The following is a 21,091-nucleotide window of genomic DNA, read 5'->3' as shown; positions in this document are numbered from 1 at the left end:
GCACGAATCGCACTCGAGATGCATTTGATGGGACCACTGTCAATGTCTCATTGCAGGAGGTTTTGTTTTATACAGGTGCTGAATTGCATTAGAATTACAAGAGACAGTACACTGCAACAAAAGAAAATGAGAAATGGTCGTGATATGTAATGCTGAAGACTTCTCTCCATTACTCCCCTTAAGCATTTAGCCACAAACTATTGTCTTTCGGGAATAGTATATAATACATACTGTTTAATTTTTTTGATGCAACTCCAAGTCAATAACACTTCTGTGAAATCAACCTATCCAGTTATGAAGAAACACCTCCAGCAGGCCACTAACATCCAGGTGTCTACTCAAACTATCATAAAACAGACTCCATGAGGGTGTATGAGGGCCAGACGTCCATAAGTGGGTGTTGTGCTTACAGCCCAACACGGTGTAGGGCGATTGGCAGATTCATATTGGTGCTCTGTGCTCTTCACGGATGAGAGCAGGTTCACACTGGGCACGTGACAGATGTGACAGTCTGGAGACGCCATGGAAAACGTTCTGCCTGCAACATCCTCCAGCATGACCGGTTTGGCAGTGGGTCAGTAATGGTGTGGGGAGGTATTTCTTTGGAGGACTACACAGCTCTCCATGTGCTCGCCAGAGGTACCAGGACGAGATCCTCAGACCCATTGTGAGACGATGTGCAGTGGGCCCTGGGTTCCTTCTGATGCATGACAATGCTAGGCCTCATGTGGCTGAGGTATGTCAGCAGTTCCTGTATGAAGGCTTTGATGCTTTGGACTGGCCTACCCATTCCCCAGACCTGAATCCAAATAGAGCACATCCGGGGCATCATGTCTTGTTCCATCCACCAACGCCACGTTGCACCACAGACGGTCCAGGAGTTGACTGATGCTTTAATCCAGGTCTGGGAGATCCCTCAGGAGAACAAACGCCACCTCATCAGGCGCATGCCCAGACGTTGTAGGGAGGTCATACAGTCACGTGGAGGCCACACACTACGGAGCATCATTTCCACTGATGTTGGATCAGGCTATAATTTGATTTTATTTTACACTTTGATTTTGAGTATCATTCCAAATTCAGACCTCCATGGATATTCATTTTGAATTACATTGATCTTTTTTATGTTTTATTGTTCTCATCACATTCCACTATGTATAGGAGATTCGCAACTGGAATATTTCAGTGATCTCTAGGATGTGGTATTTTAGCGTTTTCCCTTTATTTTTTTTGAGCTGTATGAGAATATATAAATATATATTCACATACATATATACACATACATATATACACTTGGTCTTGGGGCTCCAGATCTCCCAATCTCAAGATTGTTGTAGGAACCAGTCAGATACCCAACAAGTTATTGAATAGCTTGAGAATAGGGATTAACTGACTCTTAGAAACAGCCCTGTTAATACTAGAGGAAATAAGTTATAATCAGGGGTTTCTGGAACTATTTTATTGAGGACCTCTCATTGGCATCATATTGTTGGAGTCTGACTCAAGGATGTAAACGAGGAGGCTTCAGTGTACTTTTGGCCAGGCTCTGGTAGTCACCTCCTTGGAAACAAGCTGTTCACTATACAAGAAATGCTTTCATTACAGGAGAAAGAAATAAGCAAAGCTGGAAAATTGCTTATTTTCATGCTCGGCTGACTATACCAGTTCGATAACATGAGAATACCCCCTTTAAAAATGGATTATTCAATATCACATGGCAGGTTTTGAATACAAACTCTCCAGCCCATATGAATCTAGCAAAGCAGGTACATGAATTAATCCTCCTGTGCCATACATGTGACTACAGAGGTATTCATTTCTCATGGTTGCTTAAATACATTACACTATGTAGATCTTTGATAAGATTACATGACTTTCGTTTATGGAAAAAAACACTCCCTTCATTGGAAAAATGCCAAAAAAAAAAAAAAATTAAGTGAAGGAGGAAATTCCTCTGAAGACTTGAGGTACATATATACACTGCTCAAAAAAATAAACAGAATATAACTCCAAGTAAATCAAACTTCTGTGACATCAAACTGTCCACTTAGGAAGCAACACTGATTGACAATCAATTTCACATGCGGTTGTGCAAATGGAATAGAAAAAGAGATGGAAATTGGCAATCAATACACACTCAATGCAGTGATTCTGCAGGTGGGGACCACAGACCACATCTCAGTACCAATGCTTTCTGGCTGATGTTTTGGTCACTTGAATGTTGGTTGTGCTTTCACACTCGTGGTAGCATGAGACGGACTATACAACCCACAGAAGTTGCTCAGGTAGTGTAGCTCATCCAGGATGGCACATCAATGCGAGCTGTGGCAAGGTTTGCCGTGTCTGTCAGCGTAGTGTCCAGAGGCGCAACCAGGACACATCAGTACACCAGGAGACGTGGAGGGGGCCGTAGGAGGGCAACAACCCAGCAGCAGGACTGCTACCTCCGCCTTTGTGCAAGGAGGTACAGGAGGAGCACTGCCAGAGCCCTGCAAAATGACCTCCAGCAGGCCACAAATGTGCATGTGTCTGCACAAACTGTTAGAAACCGACTCCATGAGGGCCCGATGTCCACAGATGGGGGTTGTGTTCACAGCCCAACACTGTGCTGGACGCTTTGCATTAGCCACAGAACACCAGGATTGGCAAAGTCGCCACTGCCACCCTGTGCTCTTCACAGATGAAAGCAGGTTCACACTGAGCACATGTGACAGATGTAACAGAGTCTGGAGACACCGTGGAGTGTGAACTGCTGCCTGCAACATCCTTCAGCATGACCGGTTTGGCAGTGGGTCAGTAATGGTGTGGGGTGGCATTCCTTTGGAGGGCCACACAGCCCTCCATGTGCTCGCCAGAGGTAGCCTGACTGCCATTAGGTACCGAGAGGAGATCCTCAGAACCCTTGTGAGACCATATGCTGGTGCGGTTGGCCCTGGGTACCTCCTAATGCAGGACAATGCCAGACCTCATGTGGCTGGAGTGTGTCAGCAGTTCCTGCAAGATAAAGGCATTGAAGCTATGGACTGGCCTGCCCGTTCCCCAGACCTGAATCCGATTGAACACATCTGGGACATCATGTCTTGCTCCATCCATCAACGTCACGTTGCACCACAGACTGTCCAGGAGTTGGCAGATGCTTTAGTCCAGGTCTGGGAGGAGATCCCACAGGAGACCATCTGCAACCTCATCAGGAGCATGCCCAGGCGTTGTAGGGAGGTCATACAGGCACGTGGAGGCCAAAATACCGAGCCTCATTTTGACTTGTTTTAAGGACATTACATCAAAGTTGGATCAGCCTGTAGTGTGTTTTTCCACTTTCATTTTGGGGGTGACTCCAAATCCAGGCCTCCATTGGTTAATAAATTTGATTTCCATTGATTTGTGTGATTTTGTTGTCAGCACATTCAACTTGGTATAGAACAAAGTATTCAATGAGAATATTTCATTCATTCAGATCTAGGATGTGTTATTCGAGTGTTTCCTTTATTTTTTTGAGCAATGTATATAGATGAAGAAATATCAAGTACAACGGCAAAAATGTCTGAACAGAAAGAAGTTAACCAAGACTGTCCACAACTAGCCACATGACACGTGTAACCTACATAATCATAGATCAAAGAAAAAAATTAAAAAAATATAAATAAAATTACTTACCAGTAGTGGGAATTTCCAGAGCCCATGACAGCACCACACAAGAGATCTGCTCAACAAGGACAGGAAGCTTACTGAATAGAAGGGTGGCCCCTCTCCCTTCAGTCAGTTGGGTTACAGAGCATGAGAGGACCTCCAGACAGTTCTATGTACATACAGTCACTAAATCAACCTTTTGGACTATACAACTAAATTGAATTAGTGTACACAAACCCAGTGATAGGAAGGAAGAGGGAGATATAAGGGTGCCTTTTAGTCTTTTCCTTCCGCCCTCCCCCCCATGACAGCTTATGAAAGATTTACAGAGACCAAGTCCACCTTAGGAAGGGACCACTGCCTGTAGAACCCTTCTCCCATAGGATTGATCAGCAGAGGAAGAAAGATCAAGTCTATAGTGTTTATAGAAGGAGGAAGGAGAGGACCATGTTGCTGCCTCACATATCTGGTCAATGGACACCACAGCCTGCTCTGCCCAAGAGGTCCAGACAGCCAGAGTAGAATGAGCCTTTATATTCTCTGGGACTGATGCATCAGTAAAGGAAAAAGGCTAATCTAATGGCTTCCCTAATCCATCTAGCTAGGGTATCCCTTGAAACTTTAAGATCTTTCCTACAGCCTTGGAAAGACCATGACTGCCTCTTCCTCCATTGTTTTGTTACTGACATACAAGTCCTCCTAACATCGTGTGTTGAATTTTTGCCTCCTTTGGCTTCTTAGGATTATTACAAAAAGATGGAAGAATAATCTGGCATCTTAATTTTCATGGGTACCATTGGAGGATAGGGTTGTTTTAAAGCTAGATCCAGCCCATCTTCAAAAATCAGTGTAAATGGAGGGAGGGAGGAGTTAACTGACAAGGCCTGTATATCACTAACTCTACAGGCTGAAGACAATGCTAGACTTATCGCCTGGTCCTCCCCGATCTTCCTTAGCACTGCTGCAATAATCATTACTGAAGGAAAAGCATAGACCAGGTCAAAGTTCCATGGAATCTGGAAGGAATCTACTGCATGGGGATTTTCCCTTGGATCTAGCAAACAGAACTTTCTTGCCTTCCTGCTTGCAAACAAGTCTGTTTGGAAGGCCCCACAGGTCTACAATTTGCTGGCATACCATCTGAGAGCCCATTCTCCTTGTCTCAGTTGATTCAGATTTAGGAAGTCTGCCCTGTCGTTTTCCTTTCCTATTATGTGCAATCCTGTTAATGCCAAAAGATGCTGCTCCGCTATTTGGAAAATTTCTTCCATTACTACCATCAGAGAGCAAGACCCCTTCCTTCTTTTACTGGTACCTCTGAGGACTTTTTTTTCCCCCGAACTCCTGCCTACAGAGTCAACTTCGCAAGACCTCTGGAGAGGTTACTGTGAAGGTTCGTGGAGGGACAGTCCAAAATTCCAACCTCAGGCCTAGAAAACATTGGATAATCATCTTTATTTTTATATAGCGCTAACATATTGGATGAAATTTTTTCCCAGGTGGGGAAGAGGGAAGGGGAGGGTGGAGTTGCAGGAAGAGGGAAAGCCTTCCTCCTACCTGGGGAATGCAGTCACTGGGAAGACTTTGCTCCCTACCCCTCCCCCAAAACATGAAACCTATATTTTTTGCTCTTTTGTCCCATTTTTCTTGATCCCCAAGTTGTTCTGCGGCTGTAGCTTATCTTACGAAAGGACCTCTTTTTTTTTTTTTTTTTTTTTTTATTATCCTGGAGAAAGAGGATTCCTTAGTTTGTTTATCACCAGCTTTATCCAGGATGTCATCAGGAACATGATCAAAGAGCAACTCCCCATCACACGGCATTGAACATGGACTGGACATCCATAGCGCCCTACGAGAGGCCCATTGACATGGTCGCTAGCCTCACCGAGTTTACTGATGCATCCACAAGAAAAGCTGCTGCTCCTTGCATCACTGGTAGATTAGCCAGGGTATTTTCCCCTGGAACATTATAGACCTGGGAACTACAGACCAGTCAGCTTAACGTCTGTTGTGGGTAAATTGTTTGAAGGATTTCTTAGAGATGCTATTGTAGAATATCTTAATGATAACTGTCTAACTCCATATCAACATGGATTCATGAGGGATCGCTCCTGCCAAACAAACCTGATGGCCTTCTACGAGGAGGTGAGCTCACAGCTGGACCGGGGAGAGTCAGTGGATGTTGTATACCTTGACTTCTCCAAAGCATTTGATACCGTGCCACACAAAAGGTTGGTATATAAAATGAGAATGCTTGGTCTGGGGGATAATGTGTGCAAGTGGGTAAATAGCTGGCTGAGTGATAGAAAGCAGAGGGTGGTTATCAATGGAGTAAGCTCAGGGTGTGTCAGGGTTACTAGCGGGGTGCCTCAAGGGTCTGTCTTGGGCCCTATATTATTTAATATATTTATTAATGATCTAGTGGAAGGGTTGCATAGTAAAATAGCAATATTTGCAGATGATACTCAACTTTGTAAAGTAGTTAATACAGATGAGGATAGGGCACAGCTGCAGGAGGATTTAGATAAATTGGGGAGTTGGGCCAAAAAATGGCAAATGGGGTTCAATGCCGATAAATGTAAGGTCATGCACATGGGAAAGAAAAACAGCAGTCACCCATACATATTAAAATGGGAAACCGTTGGGGAAATCTGACATGGAGAAGGACCTGGGCATCTTTGTTAATAGCAAATTAAATTGGAGTGCCCAGTGTCAGGCAGCAGCTGCGAAGGCAAATAGAGTCATGGCATGCATCAGAAGAGGAATAGGGGCATATGATGAGAACATTGTTCTTCCTCTGTATAAAGCGCTGGTAAGGCCGCACTTAGAATATTGTGCACAGTTCTGGGCTCCGATGCTCAGGAAAGACATATTGGAGCTAGAGAGGGTACAAAGGAGGGCGACTAAGGTAATAAAGGGAATGGAGGAACTAGAATACCCAGAGAGGTTGTCAAAATTAGGCCTATTTACGTTGGAAAAGAGAAGGCTTAGGGGAGACCTCATAAACATGTATAAATACATCAGGGGGCAGTACAGAGATCTCTCCCATGACCTGTTTATACCAAGGATGGTGACAAAGACGAGGGGGCACACTATGCGTCTGGAGGAAAAGAGGTTCCTGCACCAGCATAGAAGGGGATTCTTTACGGTCAGAGCCGTGAGACTCTGGACCTCTCTGGGAGAGGAAGTGGTGATGTCCAACTCACTTAATGAGTTCAAGAGAGGCCTGGATGCCTTTCTTGAGAACAATATAATTACATCTTATGCTTAGTGATAGTTAATTAATCCAGGGATTTAATCTGACTGCCAGATTGGTGTCGGGAAGTGAATTTTTCCTCAATGATGTAAATTGGCCTATACCGCATGTTTTTTTTTTTTTTTGCCTTCCCCTGGATCAACGCTGCGGAATAGCTGCAGTGCACAAGAAATAGGCTGAACTGGATGGACGCTTGTCTTTTTTCGGCCTTATAAACTATGTAACATTATCTTTTTGTTTACCTTCCAGATCATAAATCTGTCCATACAGGTCGCAGAGAACAATGATTAAGTAACAGTCTGCCTTTATATCCAGAGAGTCTTTCAGAATACCAAAATCCTCAAAAGGCAATGTAGATCTTCTGGACGATTTGGCCACTGCTACATCTTTTTTAGGGATCTTATTCCATAGGGCTGTTTCCTCCTCAAAGGGGTACCTTCTCTAGAAGGCGAGGGTAGTGAACCAGTCCTCTCCATTCCCTCTTAATAAGAGCTAGAATCTTGTCATTAAATTAGGAATGTGCGTTTTTTTTGCATCAATCATAATATCTTACATTGACTTGGGGGTCTTAGCATCCGAGTTGCCCATGGTAGTCCTCACAGCCTTAACCTGTCTATATCTCTGTAGGAAAGCACTGTTTACCCCCTGTACCGCCATCAGAGGATGAAGAATCAAATCTACATTACGCTTCTGACTTCATAGATTCATCTGAATCAGTTGATAATCTCCTGGACTTTTTTCTTCCCTTCTTATCACTTTCCTTATGGACAAGGGTCTTAAGGGAATCCTTAACTTCTAACCTGATAACTGATAGAGTCCATGGTAAAATTGGGAGATTCTGCAGAGTTTTTTGTATGCATGCTGAGCAGAGTCTTTTCCGCCATGTCAGGTAACATATCCACTTCAAAGCGCACACACCTTATGCTAAAGTTTTGTGCTATATTTCTTAAGCCTTTCCTACTAAATAAATAAATAAAAAAGGCCCTAATTAACATTGTGATCTTTCATGAAGATCACTCACAATCCCGACGTGTAATAAGGATATCAGATTCAAAGGCTGGATCAAATCACATGATTTTTCTTCACTGGAGGTGGTGGATTCACTACCCACTCTGTCTCTAGCTGGTCTTACTGTCGTTTCTGCTACTGTTGCCCGATGCTGGTGCTGCCATTGTTGCTGCGCCTCCTCATCACCAAGGGAAGGAAAGTTGGAGCAGTCCTGCTCTATTGGCAGTCAGACCCCATTTTAAATGAGGGACCAGCCACTGCAACCTATCCTCCAGAAGTGCAACCAACACTTCTAGGTCAGAAGAAGTCTCCAATACGCTCTCCCAGTGCACCCTGCGCAGACCCAAGACGACGGGGCAGCAGGTAGACATCCGAAAGGTCTCCTCCAGGACCAGACACCGGCGCTACAGGCAAGGAGCAGTTCTTCCAGACAACTGAGCCGGGCCTGGATAAGTTTCCTTTCTTGATTTTCCATTCTCGATTGTTCAGCTTCAGGTTAACTCAAGGACAGGAAGCAAATTGATGCAGGGGAGAGGTGCCACCCTTTTATTTAGTAGGTTTCCTGTTTGGTGGATCCCCTCTCTCATGTGGTACAGTCATGGGGAAAAAAAAAAGGGAAAAAAAAAAAAAAGCTCATTTTCAGTTTTGAATGGGTTTTCAATCTTGCATCTGCCATTTTTTTCTGGACATAGGTCTACTATTTAGCCTGGTAATTTTTGTTTTAATGGGTCCAGGCTGAACTGCCAATGCAGATTTGACAGTCATTCTACCGATTTGTATATAAACTGTAAGACTGTTAAATATTAAATATTGTATAAGCTATACAAGGGTTAGGCAAGTTTCCAGAGCAAGGTGCATAATTACCAAAAGGTGTTACAGGTTTCTAATATTTTGGGTCAGCTTATAAAAAACACTTGCTGTTTTACGGTTTGCCTACACAAAGCAACATTGGCTCTTGGGACTGGTCCAGTTTGCTGCTAAAATCTGTAGTATGCATGTTAAATATTGGAAGACATTAACATGACTTCAAGATAATACAGCAGACATGTATACAGAGCTGATGTGTAGTAAGAGCTGAAGACATAAGATTTTTTTTTTCAAACTTGCCTCATTTTATATATTTTACATCCAGTGGATCAATTCAAAATCATCCTTCGATCTACATTCTGCAAACGTAAAGGGGATCTGTGACCAAGATTCATACATCATGAAAAATATAAGACCTGATGAAGCGGGTGTATTTTCATCTATGCCAGAAAGGCTGTGTAATTAAGATGTAAACACAATCACCATCCCCCTAGCTTGACTGACAGCTCAATGCCCCTCCTCCCTGCAGCCGAGAGGTCACAGTGCTCCATACAAGCTGCAACTGTCGGTTGGCTGGCCAGAGATTGAATACACTGACTCCCGAGCGCTGTCACACTTTAGCTGTGCTTATATAAATGATAAATAGCGGAGGGATAAAATTAATAAACTTTATTCAAAATATTTAAAATCAGACCCAAAGTGTAAAAAGTGCACCACATGTATAAAATATACCATGTAGTACTAAAATGGTATAATTAAATACCAAATAGGGCAAATTATACCCAAACTTAATGGGGCAAACAAAGCCCTATATAGGTGTGATCCTATATTATAGATGTGCCCACCTCATAAAGGTGAGACGGTAGAGTCTTAACATAGATAAACTCCACCACTAGATCACCAGATATAGATCACTAGATATACCACCAGTAATAGAGGATCAGATAAGTAGATTATATATTGATAGTACTCTTTTATACTACAAATATATAGTGGAATGATTCGTGTGTGGTTATGTGTTTAGGTCTAACCACAATTAATATTGATTGCCTCAAACATTTACATTTGTTTGGCTGATCTAAAATGTACCAAGTTAGCTGGTCGGTTCCATATGGCCATACTTAAAGTGTAGATCTTGCATATTGAACTTTGCTTTGCTTGTGTTCTACTACTGGGTTGGAATCATACTAATTTTGGTGTGATCTAGTGGTGGAGTTTATCTATGTTACGACTCTACCGTCTCACCTTATGAGGTGGGCACATCTATAATATAGGATCACACCTATATAGGGCTTTGTTTGCCCTATTTGGTATTTAATTATACCATTTTAGTACTACATGGTATATTTTATACATGTGGTGCACATTTTGCACTTTGGGTCCGATTTTAAATATTTTGAATGAAGTTTATTAATTTTATCCCTCCGCTATTTATCACTAAATTGGTTGGGCACCACACTAGCTTTTCTACTGTGGTTATATAATGCGAGTATACAGTTGTTCTGACATGGATTTTCAGTGTGAACACCAGTCATTAAGTCTATATTTCATAAAAAATTATGCACTTTGTGAAATCTGGAGAGAGATCCAGTTTAAAGGGTTGTCCAGGACTTATATTGATGGCCTATCCCATAGGCCATCAATAGAAAATTCCCGGACAACCCCTTTAAATGATTTTTGGAAACACTATTTATATTATACTTTAGTCATTGCCTGCATTATATAATTCATTTACAGTTCTGCTGGCTTCAGGGACAAAAGTTACTGAGCACTACTTGGTGGTGCAATGTCTGCACAGAGATTTATATGGCATTCTCTCTGGGAGGTATTGTCTTATATCCAGACAATCATTGTAAAGGGGTTGTCTAGTGCCAAGTTTTTTTTGTCCTTAGGCACGAGTTGTTAAATATCAAAATGGCATACTAGCCTGTTTCACCCCACAAATCCAGCGTACGCCGCAGCACTGCCTCCAGAAGCGATGCAAGCTGGTCGCATGACAAACCAAATGGCAGGCAAGTCCAGAAAGCGTTCAGTTGACTGGAACAGCGCATCAGATATTTCTTTGACACACCGTTTCAGTGATGTAGCCAGCCACAGAACTTCTCTAACTGTACAGTTTATGTATAGAGTTACTTTACTAACAGTCAGAGTTCTTCACCTAGCGTATATAGTGGCAGTGTATAGCCAGGGCTGTGGAGTCGGTAAGCCAAACCCCAGTCTCCTCAATTTCCATGACTCAAACTCCCTCATACATGGCTCATGTTTAAGTTTAAAGTGATAAATTTACTGTAGTAAAATGGCAACATCAGGCTTTTAATCATGCTGATATATTTTATCTAAATAGCTTGATTATTGTATTTGTTGGAATACAACTTTAGAATAAAAATACCTTTTGCATATTTACAATTTATTATACACTATGCAGTAAGTGGAAAAAAACAACAGTTTTCAGCAAAAACATACTGAACAACATTAGTTCAGTCTATGAATTTGTTCTGAGAAATATGCAAAATTGTCTCTTCAGAGAGGAAGAGGACCAGAACTCTAGTGCCACCTACAGGAAGTAGCAATCCTAAAAGTCAATAGTGACCCTTTAACGAGCCTTGTCACATGACTTAGGATAAAAAGCCAAGACCAGAAACTCAATTTGTAGACACTGTTTTGGGGTACTGCCCCTCATCAGTGCAAAGTGTGAGTTCTGGTTTGGCTGGATGAGAGGCGTCAGACCAGTATCTAGGGGTAACATTTCTCCTTGCGGAGAGTGACGTGTTAAGCTGTTCTGAGAAATAGTATCGCTTCCATCGATGACCTCAAAGCTGACCTAATTATTTTAAGGCTAGTGAACTAACTTGGGTTGATGGCAAAGCAGTAACCACATGGGCAACATCTCTAACAGTTTCAGGGTATAAAGGAATTGCCTCGTACAGTCAGTTTTGATGAATGACTTCTTTGAGAGCAAGTGAAAATTTTGTAATTCCACAATTGCCCCTTTTCCAGCAAGTCTCTTCAAAATGGAATCAATTTATAGGGGGTTCTGGCAGCAATAGCCAATTTCCTCACTTTGCTAGTCAGAGTTGCAGCAGGTCCCTCTTGCAGACTATCTCTTATTGCCAGCGGCAGCGTGTGCACAACACCGGGCACGTGATGAATAGGAGAGGTGTGAAGCAGCTTCAAAAAGATCTAATTGTAAAGAATCATTTTGCTGTTTTTCTGTAGTAACATCTGTTTGCTCCTCCGTTATGGGAACAGGACTGTGGCCTTCCATCTCCAACATACTGAATCTGAGATATTCTTCTAGCTGCTGTTCATCTTCATTATTCCCATTCAGTTTAATTGTACTATCATGTTTGAAGCATTATCAGTTATAATAGCAAGAACCTGTTCTTTTCCCTGCTTTCCTGTTCACTCCAGAAGTTCTGAGATGAGTGCAGGCATTCCTTCCCTGTGTGTTTTTTCCCCCCTGTAGAGGAGAAGCTTCACTACATATGTACATAAACTGCAGCACAGATTCATCTCAGCTAAAAGTCTAGACCCTTAGATCAGGAATAGGACATTTCATAACTTTCCAAAATTCGGATGAAAAAATATTCCCAACAAACTGCACTGTACCCAATTTATTATATATTTTAGTAGTCGGTCCATTTTATACCAACTCCACAGCCCTGTGTATGGCCCCTAGCTACATTTGAATATTTGCTTACCAAGTTTAGCACACATTTTGACAGGCAAATCTTGGGAGTCCTACAAAGATGTCATAGTCTTACCTCCCAGCTTTTAGTAGAGGGCTCACTGAAGAAGTTGTCAATCATATCAAGTTCATCTTTTTCCACCACCACAAATCCTTGCTCTTTTGCATCTTTTCCGTAGACTTCAGGAGACCATTGGACAAAGAAGGTGTACAGATGATCCACCCTGCAAGAGAAGAGGATGAGAAGAATGGGCAAGGAATACATATGGGAGCACTTTTGATACAAGACTGAGGTTTGTTCTTAGACACTCCAGACGTAACTAGTTCTTAGCTAGCTATAATGAATGACAGTGGTGAATCAAGCCATTTCTATTTGTAGAGTTATACAAATATATTTTTCCATATTTATAGGCTTGTGCTTTATGGTCAGCTTTCAATAACAGATATACATATTCCGTAAGAAATTACTGGATGTTTGTATACCAGTAATGATTTTATATTTCATTTTTAAGAACCACATTATTTGCTCTGCAAAGACACTCATTCTTGTGATCAGAGGGTTTTAGCCCTATGCATATTACTCACTCTTGAATGCTGTACGAGACACCCATACTGAGAGGAGAAATCCCTGCAAAATCCAGCAGCATGGATCTAGGACAGCACAACTACTTATATAGGCAGGTGCTGTACAAATTAGTTAATCATTAGATTTTACTGAAGTAGGGAAAAGTCAAGATATTGCTTCTGCCTTGGCTACAGATTGGCAAGTACAAAAGTAGGTTAGTAGAAAAGTAGGTCACTTGGAAACTTCTAGTGTAAAAGAAAGGGAAAAAAAAAATTGATGTTAATTATAGAGCAGTTTCCACACACCCTCTTGTTCAGATGTCCGTGACTGTCTGATCATTGACTGCAGTGTACAGACCGGACACAGGCCTCCTGACCAAGCAAGACCGCATCCTAGAAATAGGTGAAGCAGTCATGCTCCAGTTGGGAGACCTTTGGCCAGTCCATGAATTGCGGTCTGTGATCTGTGGAGCACAACGGCTGCATGAGCCTTTAGGCCACTACAAGATGGCAGTAAGTAAACCACAAATCCGCTACTTAGAAATGGATTTACAATCGGCTTGCAACTATTAGGTAAGACACTTCCAAAGCGCACAGAATGATCAGTAAGATTGTTCTCAGCAGTACATGTCCCGTTACACAAGAGGATATGTTGTCAAAAATGATTCCTAGCCATCTCCATGCTGCCATTTCCAAAAATACCCTGAAACACAAAGTCCCCATCACGTATGAATTAGTAAATATAACAAGCAAATTGCCTCTTCAGAGAAAAAGAGGACTTGTACTCTATAGCGCCACCTATTGGAAGTAGCAATCCTACAAGTCACAATCAACCCTTTAACGAGTCATGCAATATGACTTAGGATAAAAGCCTAATCAGAATCTCAATTTGCAGACACGGTGTTTCGGGCTGTTGGCCCTCGTCAGTTGATTGTGACTTGTAGGATTGCTGCTTCCAACAGGTGGCGCTATAGAGTACAAGTCCTCTTTTTCTCTGAAGAGGCAATTTGCATAGCGAATAAGCCTCCTTACATTGACGTGCCAGAGCTGGTGTGTCACTCTCCATAAGGAGAAACGCTACCCTTTAGACCGAAATATATCTACCTGCACTTTAAAATAAACAGAGGCTAGTTGTCTACACATGCACACTTGGATTAGCCAAGTGTCCATTTTTTATTTTCATGGGGAGAGTGGGGCAAGCCTTTATAGAAACCTCTGGCAGTGCAGAACAAAGAGGTAGAACTTGTACAATATGTAATTAGTGGTGGCTGCCAAATTACTACAAGGCTTTGCTGACAAAAAGGCTAATGAAGTTTTAGCACACAGTATATCTCAGTCTGCTGGGAGAATGTGGGAGAATGTAGGCTGCAAAGTAGAAGATTAAATTACCTGATTAGCAATACAGTACATTATAGTAAAAAAAAAGTGAAAAATTGTACGCATCTATGCAAATCTGACATGACAGTAGGCTGTATCATAGCTAGATTATAAGGGTTAGTGTCTCTACATTTTATCCTTAAACCTTTCAATAATTAAAAAGAGGAGATTCAACTTGTATTAGTCTACTCAGCAGATGGCAAGTAGCTGAACTGTGCCAGGTTTACAGTTGTGCGAGCTGCAGAGTGGTAGTAGCTGGACGTGCCAATATTTCTGCTGCTTAATGAAAATGCATGTCAGACAAAAAGGTTTCCATCTCACTGCACAGTGCTTCCTAGTCTCACCACCTCACTGTATGGCTTAAAGGGTACCCATCACCAATCTGGGGTTGCCCTTTATTTTTAAAAATAATCAGTCTGGGGCCACCACCATCCACTCCTTTATTAAGGTCATCTATTAACAATATAACAGTATTTTTAGTAAAAGACATGTCCAAACATCTGGTTTGTGGGATCCCCAAACCTTTTATGGCTTACAGTAAGAGAGTGTTCTTAGCACTAACTACCGCATACTTTACTAAAGGAGCATTCATACGGAGTGACTGAACGAGTGTCCCGAGGAACGCTCGTTTCACAATAGTCTTGCAGTGCAAACAAGCTGCCGATCACTCAACAAACAAGCATTTGTGCTGCAAAAAAAGATAATAGTTCAAAACAGCAGATCGTCCTGTATAATCTAAACTTGTGCTGCTGAGAGCAATGGTAGCCAGTGCTCTGTTACAGATCGTTATGTGTGCATCGTTTAGGGGGGGGACCGGCTAGTTATTTAATGCCGCTGGTCTGTTCATGTAAACCATACCTGCCAAACTCTAGCCCACTACTCTGGATGGAGGCCTATGCGGGGCCATTATTCTGTATACTGGTTGGCCCGCGACTTTGTCCATGTTTTCATTTTGGCCCTCCGTATGTTTCAGTTTGACATCTCTGGTGTAAACGGACCTTAAGCAGCTAACTGCTCTTATGAGGTCACCATTCAGTACCAGCTTGGTAAAATATGTGGCAGTGCTTGATTACAGCAAAGAGGAGGCCTTGCCGTTTCACGATGAGAGCAGCCACAAAGCACTGGGATCCTCAATTTCAGCATTGCATTTTTTGTAAATCCCACATCAGGGAGGAAAAAAAAAATGAAGTAAAATTTCAATAAAATATATAGATATATTTCTTTATGACTTCACACAGCTCTTACGGCAAAGAGACACAGCTCGGGGGCCATACATATTGTGCACCAACTCCGCCCACAAAGTACTGGCACTGGTGTAGACGCAATCTTTCATTGCACGCGCCTCAGGGTTCAGTAATGAACACTGCGTGTGCACAGAGAAAGAAGAAATTAATGGGCTGGCAAAATACAGCCAAGTACTACAGTCTCCGGGAATCTGCCCAGGGACCTTTTATGGCCTGCGGGCCTGAGGTTCCCCTCCCCTGGAGTACAGTATGAGGTGGGAAGGCTTAAGGAGATATCTATATCTATCTATATCTATATCTATATCTATATCTATCTATCTATAGATATTTTTTTTTTTTATGTTGTTAAAAGTCCCCTATGGGTTTTTTTCTGTACATAAGCTACTATATACTTTACTGCAGTGTACCTACATATTAGGTCTTTATTCTAGGTTTTGTTTGATGATGACCACAGCATACATTTGCCCCTCTATCATAATACCAACAGATGTGCTGGGCCTTTCTTTTGGATTGTAAAAAGAACTCCATTTGATATTTTTGTAACTGAACTGACTGCCCAGATAAAGTCAACATTACATTTATGTTCCACAGTAAATGCTGTAAAAATGAAATTCAATAAATTAAAACAATGCCCAAAAAAAAAAGTGGGTAGCTTCATCTTTTCCTATCCCCCTGATGAAACAAAGGTTTTTCCAACATTTTATGCACTCCCTCTTTCTGCAAAATAAAAAAACACAAGCCCCTAACATTTTTAATTTGGTGGGTGTTAAGAAAAACTTCAGAAACTTTCATTATTTCCTCAAGACTACACTAGCGATCATGGAAGAGTTATGTAACTGCATAAATATGGTGCTGTACAAGTGAGTAAAATAAAAACTATACACTCAGAGGAACGGATCAATTTGGTGTTTGGCGGGATCCCAGAGCATAATAAAACATAGTATGTTATTTTCGGTTAACTATCGCTCGCGCTGAAATCTGTGGACCTCCAACAATGAGCTGGCACCTTGTGCGCTCATGTGCAGATCTGCCCAGGGGATTTCAGAGCGGCAGAAATCAGAATAAGAGGACTGGACAGGTGACACACACACAACCTTTTGATGCCCCACTACGATTCAGAAAAATGTCTGCCAGTGGCACACACACACACACACATTTTTCTGTGAAATGAGAAGAATTCAACTCTACTCAAATTTATTCACATCAGTAAGATGCAAGAAATCCATAATTTTCAGAATGCAGAGTCTGCAACTTTTGCCTTCAAAATTAGATAACACAACAGTTAAACAAGCCAACAATCTGATCAAAAGCTAGTAACTGTCACGCAAGGTGTTTGAAAGACTAAGTGCAACACAAAGGGAAGGGGGAAAGGGAGCCCAAACTCTAGGGAAAGGGGGGAGTGGAGACCTCCTAGGCTGATCTGATACTACCCTGTCTCCACCAACATCACTGTATAGGTTCCTCACCAATCGCTGCACGCGAACCTAAACCCTGTACTTCCTTAGCTGATTGGCCCTGGATTGGGGGGGGGGGGGGGCCGCGGCGGAAGGACGTCACTAGTCCGGCCCATCGGTGCTTGTGTCACATGAACACGGGTCACCGATGGGTTGGCATGACAACCCGGGTTCTGCAGGAGACCACTGCGGTCATCAATGCCAGGATGCCATCAGCGCTGCCCAGTGGTCGGCCCTCATAGCAATTGAGCATTTCTGCTACACACACTGATTATTGGATTGACGGTGTAGCACAGGTGACCAGAGCATCATAGCTTCTAGTCTCCCATGGAGTTTTTTTTAAAAAAAAAAAAAAAAAGACCCCCAGGTCCCGAAAAATGATGCACTTTGGATTTTTTTACTACTTAAAAAAAGAACCTATACATGTTTGGCATCTACGAACTTGTAATGACCTGGAGAATCACAATGGCAGGTCAGTTTTAGCATATAGTTAACATTGTGTTAAAAAAACACACACACACACACACACACACACACACACACACACACACACACACACACTTTTCTTTGCAATTCCACCACACATGGAGCTTTTTCCTGTTTTCCAGTAAAACCAACGGTGTCAAAAAGTATAGCTTGTCCCGCAAAAAATAAGCCCTCACATGGCCATATTGACCGGAACACAAAACAGTTAGATGGAAGGGGGGGGGGGGGGGGGGGGAAAGCAAAAACAAAAATGCTCCAGTCATGAAGGGGTTAAAGTAAATAAGTCAACTGGAATTTTAGTTAAGTCAGTTTGACAATTGTAATCCGGAGGGAAAGATTAGCTCTATTCATGCATTATGGTAGTATATATACCCCATTCCCTTAATTTCCACTCCACCACTTGAACACTATTTATAAAGCCCACAGGCATCACGTGACCCCGGCTGCACATCCGCTGATGTCAAGTCAGGCATGACTCAGTGACACGCTCCATGCTGATTGATGGGCTGTGGTCACAGCCCAGCATCCACTGCGCGGGGAAACCTCGCCAACAGCCCAGCATCCACCGCGGGGAGCACGTCACTGAGTCATGCCCGACTTGACATCAGCGGATGCCAGAGCCGGCTGCAGCCGGGGTCACGTGATGCCTGTTGGCGATCAGCGATAGTGCCACTCGCATGCAATAAAGACAACGCAAGGCAATTACAAAAAAATAAAAATAAAAAAAAAAAAAACACACACCACACTCCACAGTTTAAGTACATTGGGGGCATTTTGAACAGTAGTGGTCAACCTCTTTAACGGACATTTGTTTTTTCAAAACTGGGTGCTGATGGGAATGCCATTTGTGGGTGCTCAGCTTTTGAATGCACCAGCCAGTAAGAGCATGCTTCCTTAGGCTATGTTCACATGTTGCATTTTTTTTTATTTAGAAAATTAAAAGCCGCTTTTAGCAGTAACCACAAAAGCTATGAGATTTCAGAAATCTCTTGTATATGCTTTTCCCCCCTAATTGAACTAAACTGCTGCTGTATTTTTTTTTTTTTTTTTTTTTTTAATTACAGCATCTCGTTTTCAGTATTTGTTCACCCTTAGAAATCAATGAAAAAAAGCAAGGTGGGGTTTTACTTGTAATGTAGACATGTAATCCATACAAAAAAAAAATTACAACAAAAATGGGTGTTTTGGACACTGTTTTTCTTACCAAGAGAGCAGATTTTGGCTGCAGGAAAAAAAAAAAAAAAAAAAAAAAGTGCAAAACGCAGCATGTGAACATAGATATTATAGAACTAATGAGGCTTTCTGAAACAAATGGCAGTAGAGGGTCAGGAAAACTATATTTTGTCCACTCACAAGTTTACCTTCAATTTTTAAAGTTAATACCCAAAGTATGCCATCACTTTATGATTAAAAGGTGGGTGGGGATGGGGGATGCTCCCGATAAAAGATGTTGAATGGCGCTAGGATTCAGTTCTCTGTGGAGCTTGATAACTCCATGAATAAATGTTCTGGGAGTAGTACATAGCATATGATCTATCACTTTAGGAGACTGCCTGAAGCAGCTCCATGTCTTCTAGTTCCTACAGCTTTGATTATCCTTACACTGGTGATCACCTTCACTCTCCTGGACTTTACAAAAAAATAAACTCTTGATTTCACCAAGGAAATAACGTGTGTAATGGATGCACAAAACACAGACCTCTCCTGTGGAACCGCAAACCAGTATTCAGGTTGTTTTCTTTTCCTTGCATACTGCTGCACCATTGCTGTAGTCTGGGTAGCAAACGATTTCCTCATTGGTTTGCCCACCTTGACACACAGAAACATAGGAGGGATCTTGCTCTTTTCTTCCTTAGATGGCAACATATCTGGGAGAGAAAAAATCATTTAGATTTCATATTGGATTCTGACACCTATATAGTTTGGTTCCTGTTCCACAACTTTATGATCTAAAGCTATAATTTACAATACAGTTGGTGAAAGCTCCTAGCACCGATACCAAATATATATCCTGTTACAGTTTTAACTGAGCATCTACTGGGGGATTTGTACAGCGCAAGCACCAAAAGTGATGCCTTAATGCACTGTGGATATACATACATTTTAAAAGCTCCATTATACACTTCACCGCCGCACCGATGTGTCTGGCTGTTGGCCAACTGGATGCAGCAGAAGCCTCCCTGCAGTAAAACACAATATCCCCAACCTTCCTACAACAACTTGAACCTCAGCCCAAACACCAGCAGAACATATTCATACATGGTTTCTGTGGTCTTTCTAAACCAATGACGGCTTCATGGGCCTACAGAAAGCATGGAATCACACAAGGAGGATGAAGCTAGGTAGGAAGGAGTCAGAACTAGGAAGACCTGATAGGAGATTGTGTCATGGTGTAGTTTCTAAAAAGCCAGAGAATATCATCTGGTCTACACTGAAAGGGTTGTTCTCAACTGCTTCACAGCCTTTCATTTCCTTGCTTATGGAGCAGCAGGCACCCCTTGTTTAGGGATAATTCTGGTTCGGAAGCTTTGCCTTAGTGCGGAGAAATTAATGGTATGTCAGTGCTTGTTCTGAAGTGTTATCACTATATCTACACAGATAACTGCCTTTGCAAAGAAAACATTTACCTGTGGCCAAACATTTCTGTGATGCATGACCATATAAACAGTTGTCATATTAGAAGGCAGCTTCAAATCATAAAAACACTGAAGGGTCTGAGAATACAAACTTAGAGTCTGATTCCCTCCACACAGGACTAAACCTGTCAGGAGGATTTAGGACTTACTACAATATCTGAAGAATCTGCTCCAGAGACTGAGGGCACCAGGCCCTTGATCTTACATGGATATTGGGGCCATAAAACTTTCACACCACTAATCTAAATCAGGAATTCACTCTAAGCTTGGTTTGTTTGTTTATTTATTTAAATGACCATTTCTTATGACATGCCTCTGCTCTTCTTGTGTATACATTGGGTGTTTTTTCAGATCCTCTCTGAAGAGACATTTGAAAGTAAGAGGACTAGAACTCTAGTGCCACCTATTGGAAGTAGCAATCCTAAAAAAATCAATATTGACCCTTTAACAAGCCTTGTCACATGACTTAGGCTAAAAAGCCAAGACCAGAAACTCAATTTGCAGACACTGTTTCGGGGTACTGCCCCTCATCAGTACAAAGTGTGAGTTCTGGTTTGGCTGGATGAGAGGCGTCAGACCGGTATCTAAGGGTTAACATTTCTCCTTGCGGAGAGCGACATGTTAAGCACGTGAGGTGAGGAGACTTAAAGCTGCAATGCTTCTCTGGGAAATATGCAAATTGTCTCTTCAGAGAGGAAGAGAACTAGAACTCTAGTTGCTTTGTTATACTATGCCTGTTGAAGATACCCAAGAAGCCGCAAAAGCTTGCTTTGTAACATCATTTATTTTATTTTTGTTAACCATTAAAAAAAAAAAAAAAAGGGCATCACAACTACAAGATTATTATTCTGTTTTTCCCACTGAGCGCAATGTTTGAAAAGAAACCCATGCTTTGTGAGAGCAGCCATTAGGAGAACTGCTCAAACTGTCATTAGTGGAGGCTG

General features: G+C 42.0%; 1 protein-coding gene across 7 annotated transcripts in view; it reads right to left on the bottom strand.

The window, feature by feature from the left end:
- NCOA7 (nuclear receptor coactivator 7) overlaps positions 1–21,091 on the bottom strand; it is a 139,600-nt gene that overhangs the window by 11,903 nt on the left and 106,606 nt on the right. For all 7 annotated transcript variants that reach the window (XM_073676024.1, XM_073676019.1, XM_073676023.1 and 4 more), the window contains 2 exons: positions 19,211–19,379; positions 12,463–12,610 (listed from right to left, as the gene is read on the bottom strand). In XM_073676024.1, coding sequence (XP_073532125.1) covers positions 12,463–12,610; positions 19,211–19,379 — 317 coding nt within the window. The remainder of the gene's footprint in view (positions 1–12,462; positions 12,611–19,210; positions 19,380–21,091) is intronic.

This window comes from Phyllobates terribilis, unplaced genomic scaffold (genome assembly GCF_046119375.1).
Source record: "Phyllobates terribilis strain yellow unplaced genomic scaffold, ASM4611937v1 Scaffold_3__8_contigs__length_932513732, whole genome shotgun sequence".
NCBI lineage: Eukaryota > Metazoa > Chordata > Amphibia > Anura > Dendrobatidae > Phyllobates > Phyllobates terribilis.
The sequence above is the reverse complement of the archived record's forward strand: the minus strand, read 5'-3'. Positions and strand labels throughout refer to the sequence as shown.